This window comes from Garra rufa, chromosome 1 (genome assembly GCF_049309525.1).
Source record: "Garra rufa chromosome 1, GarRuf1.0, whole genome shotgun sequence".
Lineage (NCBI taxonomy): Eukaryota > Metazoa > Chordata > Actinopteri > Cypriniformes > Cyprinidae > Garra > Garra rufa.
In genome coordinates, this window is record NC_133361.1 from 26,029,933 (window position 1) to 26,043,884 (window position 13,952).

Genomic DNA, 13,952 nt, shown 5'->3' on the forward strand with positions numbered 1-13,952 from the left:
TAATGCTTCTATTACTAGGCTACAGTCTTCAGTGACTGAATGACTACATGCATTTATTGTGCAAAGTTATGATAAAGCATAGCAAATTTCAGCCAGTCATATACAGTGCCTTGCAAAAGTATTCATACCCCTTAATTTTTTTTCACATTTGGTTTTGTTGCAGCAGTATGTTAAACTGCTTTAAATTAGTTTTCCCCACATCAATTTACACTCCATACACCATAATAATGACAAAGCAAAAACCATACAAATTTATTAAAAAATACAACACTGAAATAAGTACATTGCATAAGTATTCAGTACATAGTTGAAGCACCTTTACAGCCTCAAGCTTTGCACATCTGCATTTGGCAATTATCTGCCATTCTTTGTCTCACCTTTTCACCTCTCAAGCTCTGTCAGCTTGGATGGGGGCTGGCAGACATTTTCTAGAGTCCTAGTTGTTCCAATCGTCTTCCATTATGGATAATGCTTCTGTGAACCTTCAATGCAGCAGATTTTTTTCTGAACTCTTCCCTAGATCATTGCCTTAACACAAGTCTGTCACTGAGCTCTACAGGCAGTTATCTTGACCTCAGGACTTGGTTTTTGCTCTGATATGTATTTTAAGCTGTAAGACCCTTTCTGAGAGGTGTGTGCCTTTCTAAATCATACTCATTCTAATGAATCTGCCGCAGTTGAACTCCACTCGAAGTGTAGTAAGTGTGGTCTAGAAGCAATATGAATGCTCCTGAGCTAAATTTCGAGTGTCCCAGGGTTCAGGTATGAATACTTATGCAACGGGATCTTTTCAGTTTTTTATTTCTAATAAATTTGCATAGTTGTTACAAACCTGTTTTGTGCTTTGTCATTGTGGTGTGTGAGATGTAGATTGATGTGGGAAAAAAAAGTAATTTAAAGAAGATTAACATAATCCTGCAACAAAACAAAATGTAAAAAAAATAAAGGGGTATGAATACTTTTGCATAGCACTGTAACACTGATTTGAATGTAGTAAAGTTGCGATGCTTTAAAACTGTTATTAGTTGTTATCATTTGAGTACAGCAACTGAAATAATCTTGTATCTGTGGACCAATCATTTTCCTATCGTCTATCCTAGTGTGATTGTTCTTAAACTATTTGGCTTATTTTTACAGGAACAGGATTCTAAGACCACACAAAGGCATGAAATTGTTCTTTTAATGCATAAGTAAAATTTTGGATTAAACTGTATGGCAAAAGTGTTACTGTAAATGAGAAAGAAAATACTTCACTGCATTATATTGAATGTAATAACTGTTTTCTATTTGAACATATTTTAAAATGTAATTTATTCCTGTGATCAAAATAAAATTTTCAGCATCATTACTCCAGTCTTCAATGTCACACGATCCTTCAGAAATCATTCTAATATGCTGATTTGCTGTTCAAGAAACATTTTTTGTTATTATTATTATCAATATTTAAAACAGTTAAATTAAAACAGAGTATACTTTTTTTTTAAAGATTATTTGATGAATAGAAAAATCCAAAGATCAGCATTTATCTGAAATAAAAAGCTTTTTAACATTATACACTATATCATTCAAAACTTTGTTGTCCTTTGGAAAGAAAGATTTATTTTCAGATAAATTCTGTTCAAATCACAGGAATAAATTACATTTTACAATACATTCAAATAGAAAATGTCTCAGGTTACGTATGTAACCCTGAAGGGAACGAGACGCTGCGTCGAAATGCTTTGGGAACGCCCCAGGCGTGACCACGCTCTGAATCACGTGTGTAATCCGTCCGAAAGAATCATGTGACATCACAGGCTAGATGACGTCACCGACCAGGAAGCTTAAAAGCACGGACGGTGAGAACAGCACTAGCTTTCGAATGAAGCAAGCACTGAAGGGATGCCGGAAGTATGGCCTCGAGACGCAGCGTCTTGTTCCCTTCAGGGAACTAGGGTTACATACGTAACCTGAGACGTTCCCTTACAGGTCACTTACGCTGCGTCGAAACGCTTTGGGAACGAGAATGCCCACGCCGCCATACTGAGGGTGTCCCTGCCGGATTAGGGCGAGAGAACGAAGGAGCCGGGAGAGGCTCTGAAACCTAGGCCATAGAACCTAGCGAAGGTTAGGGGCGTGGACCAACCTGCAGCGTTACATATCTCCTCCATGGAAATTCCCGAGAAGAAAGCTTCGAGGCAGATCATGAATGGGTAGAGTGAACCTTGGCTCCCAGGGTGGGGGGAGACCAGAGGACTCAAAGGCTACCGAGATGGCATCCAAAATCCACCGGCTTATGGAAGGCTAGCAGGATTGCCTCTCCTAGGAGGGCCGAAACAGACCAAAAGTTGGTCAGCCTTCCTCCATAGAGTAGTTCTGTGGATGTATGCGCCCAGTGCTCACTCATGTGCTCATGTGAAGCAGATTTCCCCTCGGGAAAACCGCTTGGTCTTGAGCTACCACTGTAGGGGTCTCATGTACAGCAGGCCAAAAGATATCACGTTGGACGCAGCTGTCATCAAACCCAGCAGTTTGTAGAACTGCTGTACAGTTAGTGACCAGCCTTATCTTACTTCTCATGACTGTGATGAGGACCGAGCCGACACAAGCAGGAGACATATGTGCCTGCACTGTGGTCAAATCCCACACCACGCCCAGATAAGTGTTTCTCTATAATGGAGAAAGCACACTTTCCTGGCGTTTAGTCCTAACCCCAGCTCTTTCATGTGTGACAGATCAACATCTCAATGCTGAACTGCCACTTGCTCGAAATGAGCTAAGATCAACCGAATGTTGACATAGTTGAGTATGCGGATGCCCCGGAGTCACAGAGGAGCCAGAACTGCATCCACACACTTCATGAAAGTGCGGGGTGAGAGTGTAAGACAAAAGGAAGAACCCGAATTTGGTAGGCTCTATGAGAGCAAACCTCAGGAACTTCCTGTGTTGAGGAACAATGAAGAACCGGCTGTATAACCCGGGATCTCACTGTGAGGAGGGACAACCTCGATGGCCTCTTTACCCAGGAGAAAGTTTACTTCCTGTTCCATAACCAGAGCCTGCTCAGGATCCACCAAAGTGGGAAGACCCCACTGAAGAGGGGAGCCGAATTGAATGCGGTAGCCCCTCTCTTCAGTGTGGAGGACCCATGAGACACATTTGGCAGAAGTTTCCATGCTGCCAAAGAGTCTACTAGGGGGATCAGTCTCTCGAGACTGACCTCTGCTGTTAGAGGAACGGCTAGCTCGGGGTCCTGAAGCGGAGACCAGCAGGAAAGCACCCAGCTAGCTGTTCAGGGGACCTCGATGGAGGTCGCGAGCCTCCCAGCACTGCTACGATTTCGGGCGGTAACTGAGAGATATGCTCGCTGGGGACCACTGCGCCCTGAAGCACCTGGTGGTGGCAGGGTTGGCAAAGCGGTTCCCTAAGGACACTGAGGAGAGACGGGCACCGTATGAAGAGGTGTTAACCGCTCTTAACACCTCTTCATGCCATCTGTACGGTGGCCGACAGAGGCCAACGCGCTGCAAACAAGAAAACACATGCAAACAGAAAAAACGACAACAAATTAAGAAAACATCTTCATCCGTTTGACAACACAGGCGCTGCAAATCCTCGCAACGCAAACACAAATACGGAAACACGCTGCAAATTCTCACAACACAACCAAACTCAGTAACGTGCTGCGAACACACGAAGGCGCTGCAAACTAACAAACGCGCTGCATATAACACGGTCCACAACGGAAATGTTTCAGGGGGACCTCAAAAAGTGACGAACTCATCTGGGACCTGATTATTTATATCACTATATTACCTGATTATTTATATCACTATCACCTTTAAATGATACTATACTATCACTAAAAGGTGATAGTTCACCGATAACACCTCTGCTCTGACCAACAGCCACTGAACAAATAATCAGTCCATATTACTACCCTCCAGTAGTAATATGGACTCTTTTCCATATTAGTCATTATTCTGTTTTGACTAGTCATAATTCCATTTCCAGATATCTATCCTGAAATTTTGACTCGTCATAATTGCAATCAAGATATCTACAATGTTATTGTGACTAGTCGTAATATACATGAGAGATATCTATAATGCTTTTATGACTAGTCATATTCTTCCATTAACTTCCATTGGAAAATATTTTCAGATATCTACAAATGAGTTTTGACTAGTAGAAATTGTAATTAAAGATAGGCTATCTATAAATGAATTTTCACTAGGCAGAACTGTTATCGCAAGCCGTTTTAGCATTTAAACCTTTGTTCAGACTATCCATAAATATATTTAAAGATAGGACAAATTGTATTTTGACGAGTGATAATTATAATTTGACTAGTCTGAATGACAATTAGAGATATCTGCAAATATAATTGCACTAGTAAGAAATCGGATTTGAGATATCTGTAAACATATTTTGACTAGTCAAAACTCAATTTAAGATATCTGTAATGGTGTTATAGATATCTTTAAAAGACGCGTGCGTCATATATCCGCAAAGGTAATTAGAGATATCTCTAATTCCGTTTTGACTAGTCCCAAATATATTTGAAGATATCTGCATTGTATTTGCTCCTAGTCGAATCTCCTGTTGCGTGACGTGAAACTACATTTCCTCAGCACCGCCCACAGTCAGTGTTGCCAGATTGGGCGGGTTTCCGTCCAATTGGGCTTCTTTTGATCGGCTTGGACCGGAGAATAAGGCATTGGGCGGGTAGACAAAATTTGGGCTGCTTTAAAAAAAATTAAAAGCCCAATCAGCTGCTTTTTACTTCGCTTTTATCATTAGTCATGTTATTTTAATATGTTCGAGCTCAAAGTATCTCAGTAATATAATGTGTACTGCAGTCATCAACTCATTTTTGCTTAACGCAACCCTAACTGGTTTAGTTTAACAGAGACCTGTCAATCAATTTACGTCTTTTACGTTAGTGAGATGTGATGACTTGTGAGTAACGGGGTTTTGGCGCTATAACGGGCAAGATTTTGAATATGCAGCTCATTTATTCATTTTAAGTAATTGCGATGGCAAAGTGGCCTATAAGTTGCACGATAAAAAGTCTAAGTGACTCAAATCTCACATCGTGGATTATACGTGGTGAGAGATGAATAAAAGACTTATAAATATAATTGTAACTGAAATTAGAAAACAATTAAATGAACAGTTAATAAAAAACAAAACTGAATATGGGAATGATGAGTCAGAAGATCTTTTACACCGTCCAGACTACTCTGGTGAACTTGGCATTGGCTGCTGGACTAAACAACAAGTTTATGTTCTGCATATGTTGCATTATGTTCTGAAATGTGTACTTCATGAAATACGTGCTCTGTCTGAAGATAAGGCACAAGACAAGGTTTAGCACATTATTGTTGGTAATTGTTCTTATTATTTTATTTTTTCTGTTCGATTATCATACAGTATACATCAATGAATAATGCATTTTTGGCTGTCCTGGGTGTGTGCATGAACGTAAATGCCAGCTACATTGCATTTGTTTCTAATCACTTTATTGTGCACTTTTTGCAAAGGGAATTAGCATATTTTTACTGTGGACATTGAAAATGATGCATGTGTTTTTCCAAGGGTTAAAGTCATCGGTTAATTGACCTTATGCACGGAATACTTCCTTGTTTAGTCAAGCCAGCTAAGTCATTTCCGGTCAACTGTACTGTACCGTAATATGAGCGTACTTTGGTCGTTTTCTCTACATAATACATTCACAATCGAAGAAAAGTGTTGTTTATCTAAGAGGACTAAACGTCCATGTATACCGTTTCAAGAATGACAAATGCCAGTTTAAAAAAATTCGCGAGTAAATCGGCTAAATATGCGCGAGTCATTGCTATGATTGACAGTAATAACCGGACAAACATCTGACAAGCTTCAGATTAAATACAGAGTAACAAAACTACAGCAGTAACAGCAGTGTTGGTTAAATGTAGGCTATTTATTAGATTTTACAGTTCAAGATAAAACTTAAAAGATAAAAAGATTACTAAAAAGATTACATTTTTAAAAGATTCAATTTTATAAAGTATTTCAAATTCCTATCGATTCTTATTGAGTGCATTATTTAATTATTATCCCATAAATATTTATTATATTTGTAGTGAACTATATTAGTATTTATTCCATGGAATGTCTGGATACTGGATTCTGATTGGCTGGCAGGTGTGCAGTAAACCCGTTTAATGCACAGGTAGTTCCAAGTCAGTTTAATCACCGTTCTATATTAATGCGCTGCTTTAATTGATGCGCGCAAAAGCACAGAGAGAGAGAGAGAGAGAGAGAGGTCGGAGATCGCATTGTGCTGCGCACATGATACATAAACTTCTTGTCAGCGTTTGCCTGCGATCCTTATTAAAATAGCATAGATACTAGATCGCTACATTATATTCCTCAGCAATGGGGTGGTAAAACTGCTGTTTTTGAATGAATTGTTGTTTGTAGAGAGAGACGCACAGCATGCAGGCAGGTAACTTTACGCACACACACAACCGTCATCTCTCTTGCCTTCACACTCTCTTGGTCATCGATAATCTACTGAAACAAATGCTATATTTCATTCAAATAAATGTGATTTTACCGGACTATTTAATCTCTGAGTTTGATTTGAAGCGGCCAGAATGCTAGAGCTGCGTGTCATAACTGACGAAAATAACCGTCTTTTTTATCCATTCAGTCAAATTTTGCGCTGCAAATATCAATCCTAGTTTTAATTTGTCTATAACCATGGATCGCGGTCTTTAATTTGTCTATAACCATCGAAGCGGAGGCAACCGTTAGCCTCCACGTCGTGCATTTAAAATCCTTTAACGCACGGCAAACCGTTGATTATCCCTTACTTAAATAATTCACCCTTATAGGCTGTTTGTGTGTGAGCTTAATGACTTTCTGCACTTGCTATACTAAATACTTAAGGGCGGTAAAAGTAATACAATTTATTATACTAGTAATTTTATAATAAATCGAAAAGCAAGACGTCTTGAAAATAGAGGGAGTTTGAAAGGCAGCTGCATAATAAATAATCCTCTGCTGCCATCTATTGGTTATATGCGGTAATTCCATATTATTTTAGCCAAAAAAAGATGTTTTCTGTGAAAAGTCATTTTTTTCCGATGCGGTTTTTATGAATGAAAAGTGAGTCCTTGAAGTACATTTTATTTCACAGCTGTAGAGTTAGAAAATAATAAATGATTTTAAAAATGTGTTCATGACTATGCAGGCAAGTTAGTGATTATCAAAAATATGATTAAGATGTCCTTGAAGAGAAATATCGCTAGCTAGCTAACGTTAGCATAAACACATTATGATGGTGTTTAGCTGTCAGCATTTAAATGTACAACTATGCAGATAGGGAGAGTACGGGATTGCCAGGCTCCGCATTTAAATTATTTAGCTATTTAAATTATGTTGTTAAATAAAATGAAACTTAATGTTCATGCCGCTAACATTGTTTATAATGTTGCAATTATATTTTTTCTCAGTTTCTGATAAGAACGAGGCAGTAGATGAGTCTCACGAGTGTCCACCTAATATATAACACGTATAAAATGAGCTTCAGCTGAAGTGTACGAGCTGGCTTATCTTTATGCGGAAGTTCTAAAGAACGCTCCGTGCATAAGGTCAATTTCCACTTTGAAAAGATTTTTGGACATTGTAAGCATATTTTCGGACTGTTTTGATCCATATTCCTGTGAAATTGATTTATCTTTATTTTATTTTGTCATTATTCTTTTTTTAAAGAGATAAAAATGGTCCTTATCAACCTTGACATGGCAATACAATTCTATCACATTATTTTGGTGAGCTTTTGGGCTGGAAATCGTCAACCCAATCTGGCAACACTGCTTAAAGATTAAGGCGGGGCTTAGCAAAGGGGTGGTTTGAGTACACAATTGAGATATCTATAAAATAAAATTTTTTTTTTGAGGTCCAAGGTCACAAATGTAGAATTCGTCTCTTTGCGGTCATCTTAACCATCGAATTCCAAAAACTATTGAAAAAAATTGTAATAAATGAGAATAAATCCATGGAATTCATTCTCTGCTGCTGTTTTTCAATGTTGGTAAATTTGCCACTTAATTTTGAGTTCAAATATGTTGTTTTTACACATTCATCTGACAATAAATGTGGCACACCCAGTTTTTCTAATGCATATCCAAAATTACATCTTTTTGTTTCCTTCAAAAATAGCTCTTAAGAACATCTATGTTTATTGTCGACTCCTAACTAAAATTTACGCCCATGCATGCCTGCAGCTGAGGATGCGGTAAAGGTGGTTTTATGTTGCATTAATTCATACGTAATCACATAATAGTCATGCTTCATGCTGTATCTTGTCCAGATCACATTTAAAAAGCATAATATCAAAGTTAATAATAATATTTTTCGAACATGTAATTGTTGTAGGCATCTGAAGTGGAAAAAGTTCTCACAACGATTCCCACTTGGGCACGTTAGGGACTGTCTCAAAAGTGCAAAATCAACAATAAAATATATGCATTATTCCATAAAAACGTAATGCTTTTTACATGTGTAGTCTATGTTAGCAAATAGATTAAGAAAAAAAAAATACTTTTATATAATTATATACATATTTATATAATTATAAATATGTAAGTAATCTGAATGTCCTAATGAAACAAATGTTAACGTTGTTATTGTTTTATCTCAGAGCTCAAATCACCTACAATGTAGCTATTTATAAAAACATGACATACATGGAACATATAATACGTAAATTATGTTGCTGCCTTATGTTAAACTACTTTAAATTACTTTTTTTTCCCCACATCAATCTACACTCCCTACTCCATAATGGCAAAGCAAAAAAAAAATTGTTTTTTAACATTTGTGCAAATGTATTAAAAATAAAAAAAACTGAAAAGATCCCGTTGCATAAGTATTCATACCCTTTTCTGGGACACTCGAAATGTAGCTCAGGAGCATTCATATTGCTTCTAGATGTTACTACACTTCGAGTGGAGTTAAACTGTGGCAAATTCTTTTGAATGAGTATGATTTAGAAAGGCACACACCTCAGAAAAGGTCTAACAGCTTAAAATGCATATCAGAGCAAAAACCAAGTCCTGAGGTCAAGATAACTGCCTGTAGAGCTCAGTGACAGACTTGCGTTAAGGCAATGATCTAGGGAAGAGTTCAGAAAAAAATCTGCTGCATTGAAGGTTCACAGAAGCATGTAGCCTCCATTATCCACAATGGAAGACGATTGGAACAACTAGGACTCGAGAAAATGTCTGCCAGCCCCCATCCAAGCTGACAGAGCTTGAGAGGTGAAAAGGTGAGGCAAAGAATGGAAGATAATTGCCAAATGCAGATGTGCAAAGCTTGTCACATCATACCCAAAAAGACTTGAGGCTGTAAAAGTGCTTCAACTATGTACTGAATACTTATGCAATGTACTTATTTCAGTGTTTTATTTTTAATAAATTTGTAAAAATTTGCATATCTGGTTTTTGCTTTGTCATTATTATGGTTTATACTACAGGGCCGTTGAATGCTTGAATCTGATTGGCTGATGAACGTTCTAGAGGTGTGCATTATATTCAGGGATACGCACGGCGAACGTAGTTCCAGGCAGCTTTAGACCGCAGTGCATGTCTATATCACTTCGCCATACGATTTCAGTTATTTCAAAGGTCCTTACAGCCCAAAACAGCAAAATAACTAAAACCCACAATAACACTGGCCAAGCTAATAAATACAGTAAACATCAGGATAAAAACGACAGATTATTTCCATGTTTTTTTCCACATTATATTACGTTTTATTATGTACGGAAAGCACAAACTCTTTTTCTCTCGCCCTCTTCTCACTCACCTCACAGACGCACACACATAATGTTAGTTTGCACTCGCGTTAGCATTCGCGCTAATGTTATTAGCGCTGCTCTGACGATTACCAACTTAAAAACGACATGACAGCTCCCATCCGCGAGGAAACAACGGCGTGGTCTTGAAGAAAATGAACTTACAGTTTAACTGTTAGTAGAGACGATGCTTCCAGTCACCCTTGAGAGACACAGACATGAGAGAGGTAACTTAAAGTCATACACTTAGTTTCTCTCCCTCACTCTTTTCGTCTGTCTGCTTGTCTGTCGGTCTGTCTAAACTTCATTATTAACGGCATTATTTTGCTATTAACAGCCCAAGCGTCGTTACTAGTTCTAAAATGACGTTTTGGAACTAGCAACGAAGCTGTTGAATGAGCTGCGTAAGAAATTAATCCTACTCACAATAGCGTTTTAAGGATAAAAACGGGACGAATGTCTTGAAATATATAATTTGATCGATGTCTTGAGGTGTGGTAACTGTAGTATAAGCGGAATAATTGACTTCGGGCCGTAGAATTCTTAGAAAATAATGCACACCCGAGGTGGTGATGCGGTCACGACGCGACGTAGAATTCTACGAAAATAATGCACACCCGAGGTGGAACGGCCACTCCGTCGTCGTCAATTATTCCTTACATATGGAGTGTAAATTGATGTGGGGGAAAACTAATTTAAAGCAGTTTAACATTATGCTGCAACAAAACAAAATGTGACAAAAATGAAGGGGTATGAATACTTTTGCAAGGCACTATATATGACCAGCACCTGTATTTTTTAATTCTTTTTATGCACTTTTGAAACAGTCCCTTAATTTGCTCTGTGAATGTCTAATCAATTTCCAACATAAAACCAACTTAACTGCACCTAAATACGTTGACTGATTGTGCATACGCTCTATTGTTTTGACAAAACAAGGGTGGATACTCAAAATCACTGCTATGTTGCTCTCGCCTACAGTTAATGGAAACCACTGGTCATCGCTGTGCATATTAGTCTCTGCTGGGTCAAGCTGTGTTCCCCAACAGAACCATGTTAAGTAAGTTTACATGTTGTTTTTACTTCATTACGCATAAGTTGTTTAACTGTTTTTTAATTGTTGTTTAATAAGCTACACAGCAGCTTATTAGTATCATGATCATCATTTCAATTCTCGCTGATGCTTCGAAAACTATTTTTCTCACAGTTTTGACCAAAATGAAACAAATTTTCCAATCTCAAACTTAATTGAACCAATGCTTTACAAAATTATTTAATCTTCCAAACTACGTTGGTGACATCTGCTGGACTAAACCATGTAAATGCAATGACAAAACAACCTAAAGCAGTACAGTAGCGCATGTTAGACACCAATTGCAAAATGTTTTAATGAAAGTAAAACGTATTAAAACTTCTACAAACCAATACCATTAAATACAAATACGATGTTTACTTTGAGTATTTGAATACAGAGATTGAATATATAATCTTTTCTGATTCTATGACACTCGTTAAAATAATCTTATTTTTTCTTTCTCCACAGGCCATATTAAAACAATACTTCATCCCAGATATGTGCTTCTTGTATTCTCTGTTGGACTAAACATGGTTTTCATAAAAGAATTCTTACAGCCACATTTTAACATATTACCAATAGTCAGAACTTTCACAGCATCTGAAGACAAGCCTCTGGAAAACAGCACTATCCTGTTTTTATGGTTTTGGCCATTTGGAAGAAAATTCGACCTAAATTCCTGCAGCTCCACATTTAATATAGACGGTTGTTACTTAACTGCAGATAAAGAGCTCTACAGCAAGGCTGATGGAGTGCTGATAAATCACAGAGATATTAAAAGCGACCTGTCAAATTTACCCACAAAACCACGGCCATTCTTTCAGAAATGGATATGGATGCACCTTGAGTCTCCACAAAACACGAGACGACTCGACGGTCTGGAGAACCTGTTTAATGTGACACTGAATTACCGACGAGATGCTGATATCGTCCTCCGTGAACAATTTATGATTAAAACCGAAGATACCGAGGATAAGTTATTTCCACAAGTTCTGGACAAAAAGTTAGTTTGCTGGGTTGTGAGCAACTGGAATGAGCAGTTTGAAAGGGTGAAATACTATAACGAGTTTAAAAAACACATCAACATTTCAGCCTTTGGGCGTCATTTTGGAAAAGCGGTAAATGACGCACAATACAAGGAAATATTAACCACATGTAAATTCTATCTGTCATTTGAGAACACAGCCGCTCACTATGACTACATGACAGAAAAGCTATTCAATCCCCTCACGCTCGGATCGGTGCCAGTGGCTCTTGGAGCTCAACGATACATATACGAGAGGTTTGTGCCAAAAGATGCTTTCATCCATGTGAAGGATTTCTCCAGCCCTCAGAAACTTGCTGAACACCTGCTGTCACTGGATAAGAATGTGGAAGAATACAAAAAGTATTTTCAGTGGCGAAAAAACTTCGAAGTCAAGCTTGTTAACTATCCTGAAGAGCATGCGTGCCGTGCCTGTCAATATATACGAACAAAGAAAGACTACCAGGTTTTTAGAAACCTTAACAAGTGGTACTGGGATGCCATCAAAGATGAGACCTAAAGGTCAAGGGTGTCTTTTTATGACTTTATTGCTAAACACTGGATAACACAGTTGCTCTAAATGCTCAGGACCTTTTGTATAAACTAAATGCTGGAATACAAACAATTTAAAATCTGAAAAGATTTTACAGATTGTACTATTGGGAAAGGTTATCAGACTTCAAAGCTGGATGACAAAGCCATTTAAAATTCATACACTTAATGTTAAGAGTACAGTGCATTATAATAGTATAAATCTATATGTCATTTGGAGACTAAATGTGTTATAAAGTCTTCTCAGAATATCAGTTATGCTTGATATCCTCCAAATGGATTAAATTATAGTTTGAAAGTAAAAGAAACTGGAATCTGCGTCCACCATACGCCTGTGAAGTCTCAAAATTGGTTCAGCCAAGTAGCAACTACTCTTCCAGACTGCAAATCGTGTCAAAATCTGTGCAAAAGTTGCGTAGTGTATTCCAGCCTTTGTACAGGTATGTGCCAAAAAAAAAAATGAATATCGAGGGAAAGTCCATTTATTTCATTACTTTGTTTAAAATAGTGAAACTTGTGTCATTGTGAAATAAGTGAAATATTTCAAGCCTTTATTTGTTTCAATTTTGATGATTATGGATTAAAGACAAAAAACAACCAAATACAGTATTTCACAAAATTAGAATATTTCATGTGACCAATCTTAAGGATCTTAAACACATGTTGGCCTTCTGGAAAGTGTGTTAATGTACTGTATTATGTCCTCAGTACTTTGTTGGGCCTTCTTTTGCATTAATTACAGCATCAAGGCGGCGTGGCATGGAGGCGATCAGCCTTTGACACAGCTGAGGTGTTATGGTAGCCCAATTTGCTTTGATATTGGCCTACAGCTTGCAGTCTGCATTTCAGGGTCCCTGTTCCCTCATCTTCCTTTTGACAATACCCCATAGATTTTCAATGGGGTTTAAGTCAGGCGAGATTGCCGGCCAATCAAGTACAGTTATTCCCTGGCTATTAAACCAGGTACTGGTAGTTTTGGCTTTGTGGGCAGGTGCCAAATCCTGCTGGAAAATAAAATCATCATCTCCAAAAAGCTTGTGGGCAGCAGGAAGCATGAAGTGCTCTAAAATTTCCTGGTAGACAGCTGCGTTGACTGTGGACTTGATAAAAGACAATGGACCCACACCAGCAGATGACATGGCTCCCCAAACCATCACTGACTGTGGAAACTTCACACTGGACTTTAAGCAGCTTGACTTTTGTGCCTCGGTCTTCCTCCAGACTCTGGGACCTTGATTTCCAAATGAAAAACAATTTTTTTTTGCCACTGCTGCAGAAGTAGGCCTACATTATAAGAGGAAAAAACATTCATTGTTTTTATTATTGACAAAGAACAGTTATGATCTGAAAGCTCAGGGCATGGTTTTATTGTTACTTATTATTTACAAAAGATTTTTATATGCGTTATTATACACCTTTATTTGTAAGATTTAATATGAACTATTTGTACTATTACAGTTGTAATAAATGAT

General features: G+C 37.9%; 1 protein-coding gene across 1 annotated transcript; it reads left to right on the forward strand.

The window, feature by feature from the left end:
* Nucleotides 1-11,434: 11,434 nt before the first annotated feature.
* LOC141299530 (4-galactosyl-N-acetylglucosaminide 3-alpha-L-fucosyltransferase 9-like) lies at nucleotides 11,435-12,448 on the forward strand. Its single transcript, XM_073829930.1, has one exon. It carries the CDS (start codon nucleotides 11,435-11,437, stop codon nucleotides 12,446-12,448), a length of 1,014 nt encoding a protein of 337 aa, XP_073686031.1.
* Nucleotides 12,449-13,952: the final 1,504 nt, after the last annotated feature.